Below are 25,877 nucleotides of genomic sequence, written 5' to 3'. Positions count from 1 at the left end.
CAACATTCTAGTAAATCTCCTCTGTACTCTCTCTATTTTGTTGACATTTTTCCTATAAGTTGGCGACCAAAATTGTACACCATACTCCAGAATTGGCCTCACCAATGCCTTGTACAATCTTAACATTACATTCCAACTTTTATACTCAATGCCCTGATTTATAAAGGCCAGCACACCAAAAGCTTTCTTTACCACCCTAGCTACATGAGATTCCACCTTCAGGGAACTATGCACAGTTATTCCCAGATCCCTCTTTTCAACTGCATTCCTCAATTCGCTACCATTTACCATGTACGTCCTATTTTGATTTGTCCTTCCAAGATGTAGCACCTCACACTTATCAGCATTAAACTTCATCTGCCATCTTTCAGCCCACTCTTCCAAATGGCCTAAATCTCTCTATAGACTTTGAAAATCTACTTCATTATCCACAACACCACCTATCTTAGTATCATCTGCATACTTACTAATCCAATTTACTACACCATCATCCAGATCATTAATGTATATGACAAATAACAGTGGACCCAACACAGATCCCTGAGGCACCCCATTAGTCACCGGCCTCCAACCTGACAAACAGCGATCCACCATTACTCTCTGGCATCTCCCATTCAGCCACTGGTGAATCCATCTTGCTATTCCACCATTAATACCCAACAATTGAACCTTCTTAACCAACCTTCCATGTGGAACCTTGTCAAAGGCCTTAAGGGCCTGTCCCACGAGCATGCGAGTTGCATGCGGCAAGCGCGACCAAACCGGAAGCTGGGGCGGGGGCCGTGCTGAGGTCGAGTGATCCCCATACAGGGCCGGTCGCACCAGCATGCGGCAAGCGCGACCAAACCAGAAGCCGCGCGAATGTCAAGTGATTGACTTGAAGTTCGAGCGTGACATACGCCGTCAAGACACTGCGCACGCCCGTCGAGGCGGCTGCGGGCCGGCAGGCCGTTGCCGCGCGGAGTTTTTGAACACAGTCAGTTTATCGGAGCCCTGCGCGATGTCGGGACCAGCTCCGCACAACTCCATACGGCTCCGGCGATCGAAGTGGGACCGCCCCCGCGAGGCCGTACGATTTCAAAAATAAAAAAAGCTGGTTACCTAGCTCACGGAACTGGGTCTCTTCACAACCCTTGGATCCTCGACTTCCTCATTCACTGTTCGAATTGGCGGAAACACTTCTTCCTCATTAACAATCAGTAGGGGAGCACCTCAAGGTTGCATGCTCAGCCCATTGCTCTACTCACTCTACACTCATGACTGTATAGCCGGACACAGTGCGAACTTCATCATCAAGTTCGCCGACTACACCACCGTTGTTGGACGAATTACAGAGTATAGAAGTGAGATTGAGCGACTGACCAAATGGTGCTAGCACAACAACCTGGCTCTTAATATCAGTAAAATCAATTAACTAATTGTGGACTTTGGAAGAGGAAGGATGAGGACCCATAATCCTGTTTATATCAAGGGGACGATGGTGGAGAGTCAAAAACTTCAAATTCCTGGGCGTGCATATATCTGAAGATCTATCCTGGACCCAGCACACTGATACAATTGTAAAGAAAGCACATCAATGCCTCTAGCTCCTGAGAAGATTACGGTGATTCGGTATGTCAGAGAGGATTATCTTGAACTTTTACATGTGTAGAGTAGAGAGTATATTGACTGGTTGCATCACAACCTGATTCGGCAACTTGAATGCCCAGGGACGAAGAAGACTGCAAAAAGTTGTGAACACTGCCCAGTCCATCACCGGCTCTGAACTCAGCACCATCGAAGCAATTTACCGGAGTCGCTGCCTCAAAAAAGCAGCCAGCATCATCAGAGACCCCCACCACCCTGTCCACACACTCATCTCACCACTGCCATCAGGAAGAAGGTATAGGAGGCGGAAAACTAACGTCCAGGTTCAGGAATAGCGTCTTCCCTACAGCCATCAGGCTATTAAACACTACAACCTCAAATAAGTTCTAAACTACAATAAACTATTATTATTGCTGTTTTTTGTGTGATACGTATGTGCGCGTGTATATATATGTGTGTGCGCGTGTATATATGTGTGTGTGTATATACACACACGTATATACACATACAAACACACGCATATACACGTACACATACACGCATGTACACTTACACACACGTATACACGCGCGCGCACACATATATACATACACATATACACACACACGCATATACGCACGTATATCCCCACACACTTATATACACGTACACATACTGAACTTGTTTATTATATTGTTTACAGTGTACTATGTTTACATATTTTGTTGTGCTGCAGCAAGTAAGAATTTCATTGTTCTATCTGGGACAATTAAACAATCTTGACTCTTGATTCCATTTTTTGACAATGTATTTTGCACAAATATTAACCTGTGAGGTTACAACATGTATGATTCATATCTTACTCGCGATTAGTTTCACAAAAGCACTACCAAAGCTACCCGGGTAAAGGTGAAATTAGGACAAAAACATAGTTTCAAAATAAAACAGTTTTAGAGCCATATAATTAATTCACAGCCAATTACTGATTGGTCCTTCAATCCATATGGTTAAAGACCACAAACAAGACCAAAAGTGCTACCCAGCGAACTGAAAATGTCCTTCTAAAACTAAAAACGGCATGTCGCATTTTAGATGCAGTTATCGTTAATCTCCAGTGGCATTGTTCAAGGAGCTGACCAGACACAGTCATAATGCTGAGAGTTTGTTCTCTGGGCAGCTACTGACAATGGCAAAGTAATACTGGGGAAAAAAAGGCAGGCATGGGGTCACTGGATCAAACAGTGGCAAGGATGGGAACTAAGCCAAGAGAACTGCTAGTGGAACTCACAAGGTTAGTAATAATTTAAGACTGGATTGATTTAGTGATTAGTCAGCATGGGTCAAATGCCCAGAAGCATTTGGCGCTGGTCAACTTGGGCAAGAGCAGAGCCAAAGGGCCCATAAAGAAGCACAAACATGGGAATATTGCTGAAGAAATATACAGCACCAAGACAGACAGCCTCTGACTGAAAACAATATAGCAATAACGGATTCAGGAAAATATTGTTGTGGTAATTTGAACGTTAATCACACAACCTATAAAACCAGTGACCATTTAAGTTAATCCGAAGGGCCTATTGACTGTCTTAATGTAGTGTGAAGTATTAGATGAAATCTTTACAACATTGGTCTAATAAAAGTGTTGCAGCTCGAGTGGCTATGATCCAATATTGATGGCTGTTGGTTCTGAAGTAGTGACTGTTAGATTATCTCCTTGAGCATGTGTACACGATCACCCAAAATTGTGATCTTTCAGTGGCAAAAAAAAAACACCTGCAAGATTCCACACAGATAAAATGATAACATATCAGGTCCTATATTTTTAGAAGCTTCAAGTTAAAATTCTGAACACTGTTTACCATGTTAATATTATATTTGTTAACATACTATTTGAAGCAGCTGTTGCTTAAAACTATTACAGTAAGAGAATGAGCTGGCATTTTTCTGGCACCATACCCATCCACAATCTATTACTTGGCCAATGAATTACTTTTAACGAAAGAAGACAGTGCTGGAGTAACTCAACAGGTCAGGCAGCATCTCTGGAGAACTTGGATAATTGACGTTTGACTAATTTTATGTATTATAATTGGGCAGTAAATATTAAAAATATGATTCACCTACTGGACAATTCTGCCCAGCAGGCGGACTGGATGGTAATGGAAAAAGGGGATTGCTCCCCGAGTAATATAGGAGCGACCATCCTCTCACCAATAAATTTGAATAATAAAAATTATAATAAAAATCCAATTATACATAACACAATAAGAATATGGAAACAAATAAAACAGAATTTAAAATTAAGAAACCCATCTCTTTTAATACCAATAGTCAATAATCCATCGTTTAAACCATCAATCATAGACAAATCATTTATACAATGGGAAAGAATGGGAATCAAAACGCTCGAAGATCTGTATGAATTGGGGAATTTACTATCATTTCAACAACTACAACTGAAATATAACTTGAAAAATAACCAATATTTTAAATATCTTCAAATTTGTGATTATCTGAAAAAACACACAAAAGACTATCATAATATGCCTTCCGACTTATTGGATAAAGCAATGAAGACAAAGGCGGAATCAGCTAATTTAATATCGTACCTATATAATATCATTTTAAACATAGAAATACCCACAACAGATGGAATTAGAAAAGATTGGGATCAAGAATTAGCTACAAAAATCTCAAAAGAGACCTGGGATAATCATCTACTACAGGTGCATAAATGTTCGATCAACGTACGACATGCGCTCATCCAATTTAAAACATTACATAGATTATATTATTCAAAAACTAAATTAAATAAAATCTTCCCTAATGTTTCACCAATCTGTGATAAATGCCTGTGTCAAGAAGCTACCATAGCGCACTCTTTTGTTTTTTTGTACAAAAATCCAAAAATTCTGGTATGAAATATGATATTTTTTCAAAATTAATCAAAATAAAACTGGTACCAAAACCAGAATGGATTATCTTTGGAATATCGGAAGGTAACCCCGAACTAAACGTGTTTCAGAAGAATTTATTTAATTACGGGCTAATAATGGGAAAAAAGCTTATACTTAAATTCTGGAAAAATGCGCCCACACCAACAATAAAAATGTGGATATCAAATATGTTTGAAACATTACATCTGGAAGAGATGAGATTCCTCTTAGCAGGTAAAGCAGACCAATTCCAAAAGACGTGGTCTATGTTTCTGGACCTATTACAAGTATGAGGTGCAATAGTAATTTAAATAAACAAATAAATAAATAAGTGGTATCAGGACCTGGTAACGGGAGGTAAAACAACAAAAACAGACTTGGTTGGTAGTCCCCTTTCTGCGGAGTTTAATGTTATAATAGAGCGATTGTTCCTATTTTCTTTTTCTTTCTTTTCTAGGGTCTATTTTCTCACTTTACTTCCTTCTCTAACTTCTTTTCTAAGGGGCTTTCTTTTCCCAACACTCTTGCACTTCACGACTCTCGCGCACTTTCTTTACTTTCCTTACTTCTATCTTTTTCTTAAAGCTCAAAAAAAAATGAAGCGGTACAAAAAATGTATTAAGATATATGTGTTGTGTAGTATTGTAATTTACCGTGCTTCTAATAAAAATAAAATTAATTAAAAAAAAAAAAAAAAAGATAATTGACGTTTCGGGTCGGGACACTTATTCAGAAGAACAGCCACTGATGGATGTTCTTCAACTAAGCAGCTAGTTTGCTTGAGATGCATACACAGTGGAATAAATGACCAGTTAAGCTATTGTTGATAATGGTTGGAATGCGGGTTAAACATCTAAAGAACATTACTTTGGCTAGTGCCTTGATATTTTAAAATCGATATAGTGAAACTGCATTTTAACATCTTAACTGAAAGATACACCACAGAAAATGTAGTGATTCTTCAGTGACATACTGCTATTAGCTTAGCTTGTCCACACCTTAAGAAATAAACTTAATTTCCTATATGAAATAACCACCACAATGCCTAATCCCAACCAACATAAACTGTTGTTTTCTTTCAATCACGGATCATTAGCAAAATCAATCTCTGAAAATGCACATCAGCAGCAAATTAAATGACAATTCAATACTTTTGAATCAGTTTTTTTTTTTAAAAAGTTTCATTCATTAAAGCAAATGCCCAACTAGCTTAAAACATTGCTCCATCAATCCAGACTCAACCAGTCACATGCATTCCCATTTTATTCTGTAACCAAATGTGAAGAATGTAGAAAAGATTTATGTGGATGCTGCCAAAACTGAAGGGCCTGAGCTATAGGGAGGGGTCAGGCATGGTAGACCTCTATTTGTCCTTGCAGAAGGCCGTAAGGATCTGAGAGGCATACAATATTTACCTCTAGGGAAACAGATGGGTCAAATGCCCATTTCCCCCATTAAAAGTTCAAGTTCAAGTGAGTTTATTGTCATGTGTCCCCGATAGGATAATGAAATTCTTGCTTTGCTTCAGCACAACAGAATATAGTAGACAGAACAGATCAGTGTGTCCATATACCATTATGTAAATATACTAGACTAAGTGGGGCCCATCGGGTCCCATGTTCACATGGGAGGGCTGGTCCCCCGACGCAATATTCCACCTCTCCACCAATTCCAATATTGGTGGCCGGGAGGGCGGGTGGGCTTTCTGGAGAGCTGATATGGGTGTTGTTGGCTGCAGGGACTACTGGTCTCCAGAAGGATAGTATGGACATTGTGGGCCAAAAGGATTATTGAGGTGGCAGCTCAGTCCCTCAAGCCTGATGTGCTGGCAGCTCACTCACTGCTGGTGGGCTGGCAGTTGACTTGCGGCTATTCCTTAAAATTCCATTCAAAGCAGAGTGCAAGGCCACCAAATTCAAATCCATTTTCCTACTATTTCAAGCAGGGTGCAAGGCCACAAAACCCAAGTGCAGTTTCTTACCTCTTCGAGCAGGATGCAAGGCCACAAAATTCAAGTGCAGATTCATACCATTCAAGGAGGGTGCAAGGCCACCAAATTCAAGTGCAGATTCATACCATTCAAGGAGGGTGCAAGGCCACCAAATTCAAATGCAGTTTCATACCATTTCATGCAGGGTGCAACGACACCACATTCAAATGCAGTTTCATGCCATTTCATGCAGGGTGCAAGGCCACCACATTCAAATGCAGTTTCAAACCATTTCAAGCAAGGTGAAACCATCATAAAACCTCACAAAACACACTAACAGTTCAGTAGACATTCAGTGTGTTCAGTTGATTCACAGCTCAGACAAAGTTGTGACCTCTCCCTCCCTCATCATGCAGAGACTGAGCCACACCCACAATTCCGGGTTTTATAATACCTCCCCCTTCCACTGGAAAAGGTGTGGCCTTCATGGCGTGATTGACAGGAGAGAGATTCTCAACATTTTTAAACACTAATAATACTTTTACTTTTCATTGATGGGAAGAATCCTCTGCACCTGATCAGCAGAGGGGGACTGAGTAAGAATGGCAAAAATCACAGCCGTAAGTGGTAGCGTTTTACCTAAAATCAATATAGTGCAAACAGGAAGTTGTCAAGTCTAGACAAACAACCCTTTGCAGTACCTTTTCATTTCAACCCAAAACCCGCCCAAACAACCATCAGCAGTGCATTTTCACTTCAACCCAAACAACCATTTGCAGTGCATTTTTACTTCAAACCAACCATATTTTCATTTTCAAACCACACTAAGGGCTCTCACAGTTGAGTAGACATGTGTTCGGTGTTATTCAGAGAGACGTGACCCTCTGGCTTCCTCCATCTTGCAGAGACTGAGTGAGGCACACCACTTCCTGGTTTTATAGTCCCTCCCCCTCCCTCCAGCAGAGGCAGCAGAGAGAATGGCTATTTTTAAAAAAACATTAATATCTCTGATTTTTAATCAATGGGAAAAATCCTCTGGTCCCGGAAGGTGGAGGAGGGCTTTTGAGCGAGGTTGCCAAAAATGACAGCCGTAGGTGGCGGCGTTCTCTCGGAAATCGCAGCACAGTGAGCCAAAAGCAGTCAAGAACAGACTTTTAGTAATATAAATATCATGTCCTCTGCTTCCCATTAGTGGCACAGCAGGTAGAGCTGATGTCTTATAGCACCACTGCCCCAGTTCCATCTTGACTTTGGGTGCTGGTGGACCTTGCACATTCTCCCTGTTATCTCTGGGGCTGTGGCTTACCTGGATCAGGAGCCGGTCCAGTACATCGAGTGTGTAGGAAGGAACTGCAGGTGCTGGTTCACACTGAAGATAGATATAAAATGCTGGAGTAGAAGGAATGGATGACATTTCCGGTCGAGACCCTTCTTCAGACTGCGCGCTGGGGAGAGGGAGTTACATTGACGACTGCATCGGGGCTACCTCCTGCACCCATGCAGAACTCACTGACTTCATTAACTTCACCACTAATTTCCATCCGGCATTTAAATTTTCTTGGACTATCGATATCTCCCTACCGTTTCTTGATCTCACCGTCTCCATTACAGGAGATAAATTATCGACCGTCATCTATTACAAACTTAACTCCCACAGCTATGTAGACTACACTTTTCCCCACCCTGCTTCCTGTAAAGACTATGCCATACTCCTAATTCCTCCTAATGAATGAATGTTTATTGGCCAAGTATTCACATACAAGAAATACGCCGCAAAATGAGGTGCTCTATACCAGGAGATGGTCCTCATTCTTCAGGAACGGCGGTTCCCCTCTTCCATCATAGACGAGGCCCTCACATGGGCCTCTTCGATAGCCCGCAGCTCAGCTCTTGCATCCCCTGGTAGCAACAGGGACAGTCCTCCCCTAGTCCTCACCTTTCACCCGCGTACAGCACATAATCCTCCAACATTTGCCCCACCTCCAATTAAGCTTGGAGAATAGTGTTCGATGTTGGTGCATTGAAACACAGGAGTACTTCTCTCCAGAGGTGCTGCGAGTCACACCGAGTTACTCCTACATTGTGTCTATCTTTGGTGTGAACCAGCATCTGCAGTTCCTTCCCACACAACACGGAACTCTATTCAAGGTCTATCATAAGTTCATACGTCATAGGACCATGAGTAGCCCATCAAGTCTACTCCGCCATTCAATCATAGCTGATCTATCTTTCCCTATCAACCTCATTCTCCTGCCTTCACCTCATAACACACAACACCCCCACAAATCAAGAATCTATTTATCTCCACTGTAAAAATACACACAGCCATCTGTGGCAAAGAGTTCCATTAGGGGTGGTGGTGTAGAAAGGAGCAGATATGACAGAAACAAAGGACATAGTGAGGGCTCCATCCACAACTGCAAGGGATGGAATGGGGGGGGGGGGGGGGGGGGGGGGGGGGGGGGAGAATGGAGATGATAAATGTTTCCTGAAGGGGATGCCCTCGAGTGAATAGCCTCATCTTGATAGCAGATGAGCCACAGACAGAAACTATGAGAAAGCAAAGATACAAAGTGCTGGAGCAATTCAATGGGTCAGGCAGCATCCCTAGAGAGCATGAATAGGTGAAGTTTTGGGCCAGGGCCCTTCTTCAGTCTGATTGTAGGACAGGGGGGGTGGATAGAAAGCTAGAAGAGTGCAGGTGCAGGACAGAGCTGGCAGGTACACAAGCGAGGCAGGTTTTTATTTATAGGAAATGGTTAGATAAAGGGCAGCACAATGGCACAGCAGTAGAGTTGCTGCCTTACAGCGAATGCAACGCTAGATACCCTGGTTCGATCCCGACTACAGTTGCCTTCCATACGGAATTCGCACGTTCTCCCAGTGGGTTTACTCAGAGTTTCCTCCCACACTCCAAAGCCATGCAGGTTTGTAGGTTAATTGGCTTGGTAATGTAAAAATTGTCTCTAGTGGGTGTAGGATAGTGTTAATATGCGGGGATAGTTGGTCGGCGTTGAACCGGTGGGCTGAAGGGCGTGTTTCCGTGCTGTATCTCTGAACTAAACTAAAAGACAGAGATTGGGGTGGCACAGCAGTAGAGCCTTAGAGCACCAGAGACCCAGGTTCGATCCCGATTACAGCTGCTAGTCAGTATAGAATTTGTACATTCTCCTCGTGACCTGCGTGGGTTCTCCGGGAGCTCCGATTTCTACCCACACTCCAAAGACGTGCAGGTTTGTAAGTAAATTGGCTTAGTATAATTGTAAATTGTCCCTGGTGCGTGTAGGATAGCATTAGTGTGCAGGAATCGCTGGTCGGCACAGAATCGGTGGGCCGAAGCGTCCGTTTCCACGCTATCACTAAACTAAAGATGAACCAACACATGATATGGGACAATAGGATAAGAAAGGGATGCAAGAGATAGGGTGTGGTTAAAGTAATCGTGGGAGTCAGTAGGTTTATAGGAGATATAACAAGTTAACTCCTACAAACCTAAGAATAAAATCATTGATCATTTTAGTACTCTCTTTACCACACCTTCATATTTCATTGTACCGCCTAGAACACCAATCGTAAAATAAATCAATGACATTAGCTTAAATCCCTTGATACATCTTGTTCTTCCTCTGACAATTTTAAATGAACAGAATTTTAAGAGAAATCCACTCACCAAATGTATATTTGTAGATTTTACTTTGCTACATTGACTAATTATTAATTTCAGATTTGGGAGGTTTAAAAGCAGACCTTTGTGTGCTTTTCAAAATTTAGATGCCGTACATTTGTTTTAATTAAGAATACATTACAAATAAATTGTCACATGAAAGTTTTTTGCTTAACAAAAAACTGATTTATTCCATCTGCAATTACCATGAAAGGAAAACACAAATTGGTAAAGTTCAAATCTCTGAATCTCTCAATGACGATGCAGTTATTTACCAAGTGTGCATACAAGACAACTATTAAAACTGTAGCACCAGTCGTAAAGAATAACTAATGAGGGGACCACAATTAGGCCCAAAATATATTCCATGTCAGTATTACAGTAAGAGTCATACTATAGCTCCTTCTGAAAATTCAATCAAAACAAGTAACAAACTTTCTTGCCAGAACAAGTAAAATAATGTGTGGAAGGAACTGTAGATGCTGGCTAACACCAAAGATTGACACAAAAGCTGGAATAACTGTCTGAAGGATCTCGACCCAAAACTTCACCCATTCCTTCTATCCAGAGATGCTGCCTGCCCCGCTGAGTTATTCCAGCATTTTGTGTCTATCATCCAAGTAAAATAAATGTTATTATTTCTATTAAATAGATCATAATTCTCAGCTAATTATCTCTACCCTAGATATTGTCACATGTACCAAAATTCAAGTTGATGCTTTTTTCAAGCATCTTCTGCATTCAACACCGAGCGACGCAGACCAGAACAGTCCCAAGATTAAACCACTGATGAACAAACTTAGCTAAAGCAAATAATACCTGCTAGAGTACAAAAAGTAAAATACACACCTATCTTACCCAATCACAGCTCGTTCAAACCCAGAGCCAAATAACTTAAAGGCTTTTTCATATCCCAAACCATGCAATTGCAACCCGTCAGACAGCCAAATTTTGAAAGCAACCATATTTGCCTTGATTTTCAAATCCCTCCAGTTCTAACCCAATGTCCTTCCAATTTTAATTGTTCCACCATCTGTGCCCTAGCATTTGATGCCAGGACCTGCGAACAGGAGTTAGCTCTTGGTGCTTTCCTATTTCATTTAACATTCACTTAAAACACAACTCAGACTAACTTTGCATAATACCTCCTCATCAAACTCCTAGGAAATGCCTAGGAAACACCTGGATATTTTACTACCCTGGAAGTGTTAGCTAACTGCATCTTACTGGGAACATCCCAAAGTACTCCCGATTACTACTTAGCTGAAGTGAAGATAGACACAAACTGCTGGAGTAACTCAGGTCAGACAGCATCTCTGGAGAAAAACGATGGGTGACGTTTCAGGTTGGGACCCTTCTTCAGTTAATCCAGCACATTGTGTCTACCTTTGGTTCTCCAGCGATGATGCCTGACGCACTGTTTAACTCCAGCACTTTGTGTCCATATCGTTGGTATAAACCAGCATCTGTAGTTCTTTGTTTCTACATTTTGACTACTTAGCACAACCTGCTTAGAAACATAGTAAAATAGGTACAGAAGTAGACCATTCGGCCCTTTGAGCCAGCAAATATGATCATGGCTGATCATCTAAAATCAGTACCCCGTTCTGGCTTTCTCCCCATATCACTTGATTCCCTTGGCCCGAAGAGCTAAATGCAACTCTCTCATGAAAACATCCAGTGAATTGGCTTCCACAGCCTTCTGTGCCAGAGAATTCCACAGATTCACAACTCTCTGGGTGAAGACATTTTTCCTCATCTCAGTCTTAAATGGCCTACCCCTTATTCTTAAACTGTAAACCCTGGTTCTGGACTCCCCCAATATTGGGAACATTTTTCCTATATCTAGCCTGTCCAATCCTTTAAGAATTGTATACGTTTCTATAAGATACCCTCTCATCCTTCTAAATTCCAGTGAATACAAGCCAGTCGACCCATTCTTTCATCAGATATCAGTCCTGCCATCCCGGGAATTAACCTGGTGAACCTACGCTGCACTCCCTCAATAGCAATAATGTCCTTCCTCAAATTAGGAGACCAAAATTGCACACAATACTCCAGGTGCGGTCTCACCAAGGTCCTAAACTACTGCAGTAGAACTTCCTTGCTCTGAAACTCAAATCCTCTCGCAATGAAAATTAGCTTTCTTCACTGCCTGCTGTACCTCCATGCTTGTACATCAGTCACTGAAAGTAAGCACAGCCAGGTCTTGTTTCACCTCCCCTTTTCCTAATCTGACACTATTCAGATAATAATCTGCCTTCCTGTTCTTGCCAGCAGAGTGGATAACCTCACATTTATCCACATTATACCGCATCTGCCATGCATCTGCCCACTCACCCAACCTATCCAAGTCATCCCTCAGCCTCATAGCATCATCGCAGCTCACACTGCCATCCAGCTTTGTGTCATCCACAAACTTGGAGATGTCACACATTTAATTCCCTCATCTAAATCATTAATATATTGTAAATAACTGGGGTCCCAGCTCCGAGCCTTGTGGCACCCCACTAATCACTGCCTACCATTCTGAAAAGGACCCGTTAATTAATATTCTTTGCTTCCTGTATGACAACCTGTATGACATATCCATGTCAATACCCTGTGCTCTAATTTTGTACACTAATCCTGTGGGTGGGACTTTGACAAAGGCTTTTTGAAAATCCAGATACTTTACATCTGGAATTGCCCAGCGACTAAATGGTCACAACTGCATTGCTTGAGACAAGTTTATTTTGACAAGATATCAACAAACAAGAACTGAAGGCTTTGTGTAGACGCACACCAACAGTATGACAGTTGCAGAAAAAGTGTGCGATATGGAATGCAAACGGAAAGGAATCAATAAAGCTAAATCAATATTAAAAATAAAAAAATATCTTGCCTCTTATTTTAAGTCTTCCAAGGATCTAACCCGTCATCAACCACTGTCTCTGTTAAACCAGCAGTCATAACATCAGCACTAATTTCAATCCCGTTTGCTTTCAACCACAAGTGATTTCTACTTTCAATGCCAAAGCATCATTGACCTTGGCCTAAATCCAACACTGGTGCCCATATCTCTGCCAGATGTTGGCAAGCTGGAAAGGGTTCAGAGAAGATTTACAAGGATGTTGCCAGGACACGAGGGTCTGAACTACAGGGAGAGGTTGCATTGGCTGGGACTTTATTCCTTGGAGCACAGGAGGATGAGGGGTGATCTTACAGATGTGTATAAAATCACGAGAGGAGTAGATCAGGTAGATGCACAGAGTCTCTTGCCCAGAGTAGGTTAATCGAGGACATAGGTTTACAGTGAAGGGGAAAAGATTTAATAGGAATCCGAGGGGTGACTTTTTCCACACAAAGGGTGGCAGGTGTATGGAACAAGCTGCCAGAGGAGGTAGTTGAGGCTGGGACTATCCCAACATTTAAGAAACAGTTAGAGAGGTACATGGATAGGACAGGTTTGGAGGGATATGGACCAGACGCAGGCAAGTGGGACTCGTGTAGCTGGGACGTTGGCCGGTGTGGGCAAGTTGGGCTGAAGGGTTTCCACACTGTATCACTCTATGACTCTTATGGACTAATGCAGTGCCGACCTGCCCATCCCATCTTCTACTTCCCACCATTCAAAATGCCACCACTTATAATCTAACTTCACACCAAGGCCCACTCAGCCTCACTTAGTCATCTGTTGCAAATCGCCAACCAACTCTCCACATTTTTAAAATAAATCCTTACCAGCCCATGTAATTCACCATTTCAAAGTCACTCGGATTCACGATTCCACATATTAGAAACATAGAAAATAGGTGCAGGAGGAGGCCATTCGGCCCTTCGAGACAGCACCACCATTCATTGTGATCATAGCTGATCGTCCCCAATCAATAACCCGTGCCTGCCTTCTCCCCATATCCCTTGATTCCACTAGCCCCTAGAGTTCTATCTAACTCTCTCTTAAATCCATCCAGTGATTTGACCTCCACAGCCCTCTGTGGCAGAGAATTCCACAAATTCACAACTCTCTCGTGAAAAAGTTTTTTCTCACCTCAGTCTTAAATTCTATCCTCCCCTTTATCCTAAGGCTGTGGCCCCTGGTTCTGGACTCCCCCAACATTGGGAACATTTTTCCTTCATCTAGCTTGTCCAGTTCTTTTATAATTTGATATGGTTATTCTATTCGGTTTAACAGCCCCCCCGCATTCACCCGTTCCAAGACATTAATAAAACTAGGAAGATAGACAAAAAAAGCTGGAGTAACTTCAGTCTCGTCCAGAAATGTCACCTATTCCTTTTCTCCAGAGATGTTTGCTGTCCCACTGAGTTACCCCAGCTTTTTGTGTCTATTTTCTGTTTAAAGCAGCATCTGCAGTTCCTTCCTACACATCTTCACCCACCAGCTAACAATGAAATAGAAGCATCCAAATTCACTGCCCTTCCAGTCCTCTTGCCATTTAATGCTAAGGGAACAGATAACATCTTCCTCAAATGACACCCCATACATTCTCTCAAAATTAAAATAAAATCATTTTCAGATCACCTTTGAAGATCAATTTGATTTGAAACACACACAATTCCGCATTAAATTGTCATCAGATGAAATCTTGCTCCCACTGTGCCACACAGTGACAAGTAGTTAAATCAAGATTGTGTGGTTTTAGAACAGTTTCCTGGCATAAAATACAGCTGACCAATTTTCAACCTCCAAAGCAAGCTTCTGGTGCACTCATGTTACATGCAATAAAACCATTGCTTCAACATGAGAAAACTACAAACTTGCTGATAAACGATGAAAACCACCCAAAATATATACATTAAAGCCAACTTTTTGTCAAATAGAAACATATTGTGGCAACAAACCCGTTTCTCTAACATGAGAAAACTACAAACTTGCTTAGCAACGATAAATATTACTGGAAACATTCACATGAAATCCAACTTTTGGTTGAATGGGGAAACATCTTTTGGTGGGCTTCCCACTGGACAGTTAACATTGCAGGCCCAGATGCTAAAACAATGCCTTGCGTTATTAAGAGAGCAAAACACATTTCCCAACTTTTAAATGCATTTGGTCCTGCACTTAATAAATATTTTCAGCACCGTTTGCACTGGCCACTTAGTTTCTCATTTCAAACCCAGAGGTAAATAATGTAGATTTAAAGATATACTTTAGATATTTTTTTTAAATCGTATTGTCGAACAATATAACTCCAGCAAATCCGAGAATAGAACAGAGAATGTGAAAGTAACCAGGCCTGAAAGGAGTTCTATAAATCGCACAACCCAAATAGCGAAACACAACCCAGGGAGATAAGATTGTTCCAATTATGAACTGGAATGATATTGGTACAATTATTTCAGTTTTAGCCAAGGTGGAGTAGGAAGTGATGATTTAAGTGGGAGCACGCCTGCATCACACACTTTTCCTGCTGCTGCTGTTCTCAAGACGAACAGTAGGGTGGAGAGAGAGAGAGAGAGAGAGAGAGAGAGAGAGAGAAAGAGAAAGAGAGGGGCGAGTTAATAATCTATCATCTTTTTATTATAACCGATGCCTCGTACTTTTATATACATCTTTACTAACTCTTCCCGTCATATCCTAGAAAGGAGTTGTTTTCCCGTCCCCCACACAACCCATAACTTAACCGATTAAACAGAGAAGTGTGGGTTGAAAGGGGAGGGGGGGGGAAGGAGGAAGAGAGTGTTTTAGGCTATTTCAACACATCACACACCGAAGGAGACTTAGAAATCGCACAACTCAAATAGCCAGATACAACACGGAGTAAATTTGATTTCTAATTATAAAATTTTGAACATGAGTAACATTGATACACAAGGCTCGGCAATAGGTAGAGCGAGGGGGGAGATGTGGGGGGGGGGGGGGGGGGGGGAGAAGAAGGGAGAGTTTTAGGTTTTAGGCTATGCCAACACATCAAAACATCGAGAATTACTGCACGCACACACATAGAAATATTCCTTACCGGGGTCGTAGTCAGGGGCCACCGCCTGGTACTGGGAGCCCACTCGCATTCCCCCACCTGGAACAAGTAGATCAGAGACATCGGGTTAGAGCGGTGGGGGACAGGGGAGGTGGGAGAGAGGAGGGGGGGGGGGAAAGAGAGTGGCTGAAGGGGTGGAAAAGAGGGGCCGGGGGGGGGGGGGACGGAGTGGGTGTGGGGGGGAGAGATAGGGGGGGGACACTCCGGGGATAACGGGGCGGGGGCGTGAGTGAGCAGAGGGTCCGGGGGGGGAAAAGAAGAGGGGGGGGGGGATAATTTGGGGGGTGGGGGGGGTAGTAGTGAGGAGGGGGGGGCGGAAAGAGATAGGGTCCGGGAGGGAGAGCGGGTCCGGGGAAGAGAGGGGGGTGGGGGGGGGGGGAAGAGGGGGGGGGGGGGGGGGAAGAGGTAGGGTCCGGGGGAGAGTTTGGGTTTGGGGGGGGGTTGGGAGAGTTGGGTGGGGGGGGGGGGTGATAGTTTGGGGGGGGTGATAGTTTGGGGGGGGGGGTGATAGTATAGGGAGGGATAGCATGGGGGGGGGGATAGTATGGGGTATGGGGGGGTTGGGGGGGAGAGGAAGAGTTGGGGGGGAGAGATAGTATGGGGGGGGTGATAGTATGGGGGGGGTAATAGTATGGGGGGGGGGGCGATGATAGTTTGAGGGGGGGGTGATAGTTTGAGGGGGGGGGTGATAGTTTGAGGGGGGGTGTGATAGTTTGAGGGGGGGGGTGATAGTTTTTGAGGGGGGGGTGATAGTTTGAGGGGGGGGGGGTGATAGTTTGAGGGGGGGGGGTGGCGGGTGGGGGGGGGGTGATAGTTTGAGGGGGGGGGGGTGAGGGGGGGGATAGTTTGAGTGATAGGTTTGAGGGGGGGGGTGATAGTTTTGATAGGGGGTGGATAGTTTGAGGGGGGGGGATAGTTTGGGGGGGGGGGGGTGAGGGGGGGGTATGGGGGGGGGAGAGTTGGGGGGGGGGATAGTTGGGGGGGGTGATAGTTGGGGGGGGTAGGGGGGTTTGAGGGGGGGGGGGGGGTAATAGTTTGAGTTTGGGGGGGGGTAATAGTAGTTGAGGGGGGGGGGGGGGTAATAGTTTGAGGGGGGGGTGATAGTTTGAGGGGGGGGGGGGGGGGGTGATAGTTGAGGGGGGGGGATAAGTTTGAGGGGGGGGGGGGGGGGGGGTGATAGTGATTTGAGGGGGGGGGTGATAGTTTGAGGGGGGGGTGATGAGGGGGGGGTTGATAGTTTGGGGGGGGGGGGTGATAGTTTGAGGGGGGGGGGGGGTGATAGTTTGAGAGGGGGGGGGGGGGTGATAGTTTGAGGGGGGGGGGGTGATAGTTTGAGGGGGGGGGGTGATAGTTTGAGGGGGGGGGGGGGGAGGAGATAGTGGTGGGGGTGGGGGGGGGGGGGGGTGGGGGAAGTGGCCCGTACCCGGCTCGTCCTCCGAGCCGCTGCTCGCCTCCTCCCACGAGTTCGAGTTGCTGCCGTTGGCCGTTGTTGCTGCAGCTGCTGCCGTCGTTGCCGTCGCGGCCGCGGGGAAACTTTTGTGTCCGCTCCTGGCGCGCCGCTTGCCCGCCGCCTCGGGCCCCTTCTCCATCATGGTCGGCATCGCCGTTGCCGTTGCCGTTGCTGTTGCTGCTGCTGCCCGGGTCGGGCCGGCACTCGCCCCGGCGCCGCGAAGTTGTCGGTCCCGGGCTCCGGCTACGTGTGGATGGATGGATGGATGGACGGGACGAGGGGTGAGCGCTGGGAGGTGTCTCTGGGCGGGGGGGGGGGCGCGGCGGGGCCGGGCTCTGCCTCCAGCGCTACTCGGCGGCGCCTCCTCTCCTCTTCCCTTCCCTCACCGCCAACCGCCACCCGGCCAGCGCACCCCAACCTGCTGGCGCCGCCGCCGCGTTCCCATTGGCCCTCCCGCCTAGCAACCGCCCTCCCATTGGTGGCCGCTCACCCTCCCGCCTTCCCGCCTTCTTCCAATTGGTGCCGCCCCCGCCGTCCCGCCCACTCCCCTCACACCCATTGGCTGCGCCGCCGGCAACGCGCCCAGCAACCGCCTCCCATTGATCTACCTGCCGCTGCGTTCCGCCCATTGGTGAACGTTCTCCGCCCATTGGTCGCGGCAGCTGCCCATCAGCCAGCAAGTTTGGTTGCGGGCGCAGTGCCGGTGGTGTCGACCAGAGCGCCGCCGCTGGTGGCTGCACTGCCACTGCATGTTCACAATGCACCTCCACACAACCTGCTGCAAGCTCTGGGCTGGGAATCACCTCAAACACCAAAGTGGGTCACAGAAATGCAGTTTTTATCCCTTTGCAAGAGGCTCACTTCTGCTTCACTAGAACTATTTACCTCTGCGGAGGACTGTTCACCACACAGCTGAAGGTCGCTGGCACAGAGGGAATTGCTTCTATTTCCAAACGGTCCCAAACTTTCCTCAACTCTTGGATTTTAAACACTGATCAAACTGTGCACAGGCAGTGGGAGGCAAAGCAAAATTCCCTTCAAGAATAAGTTGGTAGCAGAGGAAGTGTTTTGCAAGGGCTTTGACTTGTTGACCTTTGATAACATTTAAAACGATTGCCATCAGACTGTTACACTTGGAGATGATTTTATTTAAACTCAATTTTTAAAAAGTGGCTGTACAGATAATGGAATAAACTGTGTATTCATGCTGTAAAGTTTAATGCCAGAGTACAACAACTTAATTTAACAAACGATCCTATAATTAGTCATTGAAACATTTTATACGCTTTTCAGGTCCATTATTTTATTTCCCTTTGTGAACTCATGCAATGCATGATGGTTTCAATATTGTAATACAGACATTTGGTTACATCATATCCAGCAGTAAACTCATAATAATAGTTATAGAGTTGAAATTAAAATTATAACATTGCAGTAAAACCTGCAATCGTATTGGAACTTTTTACTGGGCAAGTCGACAAAGAATTAGTTCCCAATTGGAGGCTCCAACGAAACATTGTCCCATTGGTTGCAAGAGAGGAAGTAATTTAGTACAGTCATGTCGAGTTTATTGTCCAGCACAAGAACTGTGCAAGAAAAAATAAAATTTCACACAAGAAAATGTTGCCTGCAGCACATCACAGGCACATATATACTCTGAGAACACACACAATTTGTACAAGATATTATAAATATCCAATCTTGCTGTATCTTTTGTCAACTTTCCTCTCTACCTATATCTCTATCCCATGCCAGTTGAAAATTTACTAATTGGGACAGGGATCGCTGGTGGGCATGGACTCAGTGGGCCAAAGGGCCTGTAGCTGCACTGTATCTCTAAAGACTAAAAGCTAACTTTACACGCTGGCTACTTCAAGAGAGTATGTGTGAGAGAGATAGTCAAGAGTGTTTTATTGTCATATGTCCCAAAATGGAATAACAATATTCTTACATGCAGCAGCACAACAGATAAGTTTAAACCATTCATTCACATCTATTCCAAATAACAGCAGCCCCAGCATTGTCTCTTGGAGAACACCAGAGATCACAAAATCTACAGTCATAAAAACACCCCACTGCCACCAACCAAGGTGGCACATCAGGTGGAGCTGCTGCCTCACAGCGCCAGGGTTACATCCTGATTTTGGGCCCTATGACCGCGTGGGTTCCTCCAGGTGCTCCAGTCCCCACCCCCCACCACATCCTACATATGTACAGGTTTGCAAGTTAATTGGCCTTCTGTAAATTGCCCCTAGTGTGCAAGGAGCGGATGAAAAAAGTGGGATAACATCGAACTGGTGTGAATGGATGATCGATGGTCAGCGTGTACTCGGTGGGCTGAAGGGCCTGTTTCCATGCTGTATCTTTCAATCAATGACCAAAAAGTATTATGATTAATACTTAAAAGTCTTCACTGTCTAATGTTGATTTTATTTTACATTTTTGATTAATTCCACTTACTTCTCCAGCTACTTTCTGATAATTATGTTATAATGCTTGGTTCATACTGAAATACAGAAATTATCTTAGCTTTAAGATTCTCATTGTAAAATGATTCCCTAATTTCCAGGAAATTGATGTTTTTCACTAAAGCAAAAGTCACCTCCATTGACAAATCGATGGTGTTAAAATTGGTGGTTCTCTGGGTCTACCTCTCAAAGCCGTATATCTGTCACAATTTACATAAAGGATGTAAATGCCCAAATCAAAAGCCAAAAATGTAATGGAACAACGGGATTCAGGATGAAGATGTTTTAGCTACAGTCGAGGTACGTTTCATAAGAGAGGAAGGCAGAGGGGGTAGAGCTGCAGTAAAATAGATCAGATAAAGAAACATGTACGTGAACAGATGCCAGTAGAGACAGGAAGCGAATAAGGAAATACGAGGGGCAAAGAAAAGGGCTGAGAAAAGATTGGCAGCAAATCTAAAGGGAAATTCATAAATTATCTAGTGAACATGAAAAAGGGTTGTAAGAAGAGAATTGAGGGCGAGCAGAAACCAAAACAAAAATTAACTTTTGGAATCAGAGTTACAAAGTGAGTAACCAAGAGGACACAAAGTGCTGGAGTAACTCAGCGGGTCAGGCAGCATCTCTGGAGAACATGAATAAGTGATGTTTCGGGGTCAGGAACCATCATCAGTCTGATCCAGTACCTTGCGTCTTCTTTTGTACTTGGTTTCTGACAGATGAGTACTTTACATTAGCCACTGTACAATGCTGGAGTAACTCAGTGGGACAGGCTGGATAGAAGGAATGGGTGACGTTTCAGGTTGAAACCTTGCTTCAGACTGACAGACAGGGGAGAGGCACAGAGATAAGGAAGGGTAAGGTGTGAAAAAGAGTCATCAAAGGGGAAGAGGGAAAGGAAAAATGTGGAATAACTCATTGGTATCTTCTTCAAGATAGGGAGTCAACTGCTTACAGTGCCACAGACTCGGGTTCTATCCTGACTATGGGTGCTGTCTGTAAGGGGTTTGTACGTTCTTCCTGTGAATGTGTGAGTTTTCTCTGGGTGCTCCGGTTTCCTCCCACATTCCAAAGACGTGCAGGTTTGTAGGTTAATTGTCTTCTGCACATTGTCGCTGGTGTGTAGGATAATGCTAGTGTACAGGTGATCACCTGGTTGGCACGGACTCGGTGGGCTGAAGGACCTGTTTCCATGCTGTACCTCTAAAACTAAACACTAAAATTAAAACATAAACAGGGTGAGATAAAATTAAAACATAAACAGGTTTAGATAAAAAACGAAAGTATGGTGAAAAATGTCTGAAGCATTATTTCAAATATTGTCTCACTATTGTGCCAATTTGGGCTTATTTCCCCAACTCTGTTCGCATGTCGTCACACATACTGACAGAATTATGGAATCACAGGACGGTTATATCATGAATACAGGCCATTTCCCTACTCTAAATTCTTACATCCACATTTACAACCGAAACGACATGTAAACTCTTCTTGTTGTTGTTATGCCCCTGTCTCATTTAGGAAACCTGAACGGAAACCTCTGGAGACTTTGCGCCCCACCCAAGGTTTCCGTGCGGTTACCGGAGGTTTTTTATCAGTCTCCCTAATGGTCGAAAGTGGTTTCCGCTTATACTATGTTCCGGCGATTATTTCAAAATTTTCAAAACCGGCCGCGACTAAAAATAGGTTGCCGTTTTAAAAATCGGTAATTCTTTAGTCGAAGCCGGTTGCGATGCTAGTTGAAGGTGGTTGCCGGAGGTTGCAGGTAGTGGAAGGTCTTACCTTCTACTACCTGCAACCTCCGGCAACCACCTGCAACCTCCGGCAGTGCATTTACACTTCCAAAAAGTCGTCAGCATCTAACTATTCTACCTCTCCATTTCACAAACCTTGCTAGTTTTTTAAATGTTAACATAACCACAACAGCAGAATAAGAACATTGTGAAAAGTAAAATTGACAGACTGCATGACATTAAACAAAGGTGTGTCTGTGCCTAGATCCAATGCACAGAATCACCTCTTTTCTATTTTATCTACTCTATGGTTTATTTTACCATTACACCACTCGTTATCTAAAATCTGCACCTGCCTTGTAGATTGACTTTGATATATTAAACTTTGTGAAATGTTATCTGTTAGTTCCATAATTTGGCAGCACTTAAATTACACTATGATTAGTATGGGTGTGAGGGGTTATGTGGAGAAGGCAGGAGAACAGGGTTAAGAGGGAGAGATAGATCAGCCACAATTGAATGACTTGATGGGCTAAACGGCCTAATTCTGCTCCTATCACTTATAACCTTATGACTTTAATTAACAACGTATTACAATTTTTCAATAATATAACAGTTGAAGTATCTAATTCACCATAAACGACAACTTCACTCTTGTGGTGCTTTTGCGTTTATACTTCCATATTATGCAAATTATTTTGGAACATTTCACAAGACTATTTTCAGAAAACACAACTAAAAATATTTAAATTTGTCTAATGAGCACAAGTACTTCACAAATGTGCTCAGAAGTCTTTCATAGAAACATATAAACATAGAAAATAGGTGCAGGAGTAGGCCATCGGCCCTTCAAGCCTGCACCATTCAATATGATCATGGCTGATCATCCAACTCAGTATCCCATCCCTGCCTTCTCTCCATACCCCGTGATCCCTTTAGCCACAAGGGCCACATCTAACTCCCTCTTAAATATAGCCAATGAACTGGCCTCAGCTACCTTCTGTGGCAGAGAATTCCACAGATTCACCACTCTCTGTGTGAAAAATGTTTTTCTCATCTCAGTCCTAAAAGATTTCCTCCTTATCCTTCAACTGTGACCCCTTGTCCTGGACTTCCCCAGCATCAGGAACAATTTTCCTGCATCTAGCCTGTCAAACCCCTTAAGAATATTGTAAGTTTCTATAAGATCCCCCCTCAATCTTCTAAATTCTAGCAAGTACAAGCCAAGTCTATCCAGTCTTTCTTCATATGAAAGTCCTGACATCCCAGGAATCAGTCTGGTGAACCTTCTCTGTACTCCCACTACAGCAAGAATGTCTTTTCTCAGATTAGGAAACCAAAACATCAGTACCTTAATGCAAATAGACAATAGACAATAGGTGCAGGAGTAGGCCATTCGGCCCTTTGAGCCAGCACCGCCATTCAATATGATCATGGCTGATCATCCCCAATCAGTACCCCGTTCCTGCCTTCTCCCCATATCCCCCGACTCCACTATCTTTAAGAGCCCTATCTAGCTCTCTCTTGAAAGCATCCAGAGAATCTGCCTCCACCGCCATCTGAGGCAGAGAATTCCACAGACTCACCACTCTCTGTGAGAAAAAGTGTTTACTCGGCTCCGTTCTAAATGGCTTATTCCTTATTCTTAAACTGTGGCCCCTGGTTCTGGAGTGCAGGCAATTTAGATTTAGACCTATAGCAGAGGACTATACATTTTATGCGTTACTGATCATTTAAAGGTAATAAGAAAGAATTAGATCAATCAGCTAAAAAGCCAGTGAAGCTCTAAGATTATTCCTTTTAGCAAAGATAAACATAAATATTGATTGGTTGACAACAGATAAAGTGAAAGCTTCCCCAGGAAATTGAAACCAAATTAAAGGATGCAATTATATTAGTACAATGTAACAACAACTTAACTATTAGCAGAGGTCACACAGTGCTGGAGTAACTCAGCAGGTCAGGCAGCATCTCTGGAGAACATGGATAAGTGACGTTCCAGGTTGGGACCCTTCATCTATGTGAAGAAGGATCCCGATCCAAAACATCGGCAATTGTGGATGGCGCGATGGTGCACCGGTAGAGTTGCTGCCACCATCGACCCGGGTTTAATCCCGACAACGGGTGCTGTCTGTACAGAGTTTGTACATTCTTTCCGTGATCTGCGTGGGTTTTCTCCGAGATCTTCGATTTCTTCCCACACTCCAAAGACGTACAGGTTTGTAGGTTAGTTGGCTTTGTGTGAAGGATAGTGTTAGTGTGCATTGATTGCTGGTCGGTGTGGATTCAGTGGGCCGAAGGGCCTGTTTTATGCTGTATCTCCAAACTAAACTAAACAGTCCATTTTCTACAGGGATGCTGCCTGACCCGTTGAGTTACTCCAGTATTTAGTGGCTTTTTTGGGAGTACCCAGTTACTTGTTTCTATGGTGGTTTAGTTCCATTGGATCAACAGCCTCATTGTTCTGTTTGATCTGAACCCATTCTCAAACCCTTCACAATCTCTTAGACCATTCATTCTGTGAAAGATAATCTCCTCTGGTGTCTTCTTTATTACCATGTAACCATGCCATAGAGGGAGTACAGAGAAGGTTCACCAGACTGATTCCTGGGATGTCAGGACTTTCATATGAAGAAAGACTGGATAGACTCGGCTTGTACTCGCTAGAATTTAGAAGATTGAGGGGGGGGATCTTATAGAAACTTACAAAATTCTTAAGGGGCTAGACAGGCTAGATGCAGGAAGATTGTTCCCGATGTTAGGGAAAGTCCAGGACAAGGGGTCACAGTTTAAGGATAAAGCAGAAATCCTTTAGGACCGAGATGAGAAAAATATTTTTCACACAGAGAGTGGTGAATCTCTGGAACTCTCTGCCACAGAAGGTAGTTGAGGCCAGTTCATTGGCTATATTTAAGAGGGAGTTAGATGTGGCCCTTGTGGCTAAAGGGATCAGGGGGATATGGAGAGAAGGCAGGTACAGGATACTGAGTTGGATGATCAGCCATGATCATATTGAATGGCGGTGCAGGCTCGAAGGGCCGAATGGCCTACTCCTGCACCTAATTTCTATGTTACTATGTTTCGCTTGAATTAGCATTTAATTCCAACAGTCAAATTACCCGTCCCACTTTTCTTGTCTGTACAATGGCAACATTAGTTTCCTCTGCACATTATCTTTTTCAGTTTACAAATATTTTAAGTAATTGGCACATTCATTGCCATTAGTCTGATAATCAACTGTGTTCATGTCTTTAGTTACTTAACCAGATATATATTGGCTCCTACTGATTGATCTAATTTGCATTCTGCCTATGTTTTTCTTTTACTCTTAACCAATTAATACCGAATTAAAGATATGAAGACTGAAATTGGATAAATATTCTATGTACAGTATGGTCTTATTGGACATGAAGATACTGACCATAAACATTAGGCTGTGCCAATGTTTTTAAAATTTGCTGACACACAAACATATTCAAAAGATTTACAATGATTAGACTTTATATTGTAGAAATATCTACAATACAAGGACTGCTCTACCCCAACCATGGACTGTTTACCCTCCTACCATCCGGGAGGCGCTACAGGTCTCTCCGTTGCCGAACCAGCAGGTCCAGGAACAGATTCTTCCCGGCGGCTGTCACTCTACTCAACAACGTACCTCGGTGACTGCCAATCACCCCCCCCCCTGGACACTCCTCCCACAGGAAAAACACTATGTCTGTATATATGCTAATGTAAATATTTATTCAAATCATATGCTATGTCGCTCTTCCAGGGAAATGCTAAATGCATTTCGTTGTCTCTGTACTGTACACTAACAATGACAATTAAAGTTGAATCTGAATCTGAATCTGAATCTGAAATACAGCGTGGAAACAGGCCCTTCAGCCACGAGTCCATGCCGACCAGCAATCACTCCGTACACTAACACTATCCTACGCACTAGGGACAATTTACAGAAGCCAATTAACCTACAAACCTGCATGTTTTTGGAGTGTGGGAGGAAACCGGTAGGCGGCGCGTGGGAGGAATCCGGTAGGCGGCGCGACTCACGTCAGCAGCGGCCTCTGCAGCCCGTCCGCGTTTTTATTATTTTTGTCTATGTTTTTATGTAGTTTTTGTTATTTTTTGTTGGGGTGTGTGTGTGGG

The 25,877-nt window shown here is 43.9% G+C and overlaps 1 protein-coding gene across 3 annotated transcripts in view; it reads right to left on the bottom strand.

Annotated features, from left to right (window-relative positions):
* rcor1 (REST corepressor 1) overlaps nucleotides 1-17,861 on the bottom strand; it is a 98,219-nt gene extending 80,358 nt beyond the window's left edge. For 2 of the 3 annotated variants that reach the window (XM_055641178.1, XM_055641181.1), the window contains exons 1-2: nucleotides 17,498-17,858; nucleotides 16,057-16,113 (exon numbers count right to left, since the gene is read on the bottom strand). In XM_055641178.1, the coding sequence (XP_055497153.1) occupies nucleotides 16,057-16,113; nucleotides 17,498-17,675 (235 nt within the window). In that variant the 5' untranslated portion in view covers nucleotides 17,676-17,858. Of the gene's footprint in view, nucleotides 1-16,056; nucleotides 16,114-17,497 lie in introns of all 3 variants that reach the window. The other variant, XM_055641179.1, reaches the window with a different exon arrangement.
* Between the last annotated feature and the right edge of the window lie 8,016 nt (nucleotides 17,862-25,877).

This window comes from Leucoraja erinacea, chromosome 9 (genome assembly GCF_028641065.1).
Source record: "Leucoraja erinacea ecotype New England chromosome 9, Leri_hhj_1, whole genome shotgun sequence".
Taxonomy (NCBI): Eukaryota; Metazoa; Chordata; class Chondrichthyes; order Rajiformes; family Rajidae; genus Leucoraja; species Leucoraja erinaceus.
The sequence above is the reverse complement of the archived record's forward strand: the minus strand, read 5'-3'. Positions and strand labels throughout refer to the sequence as shown.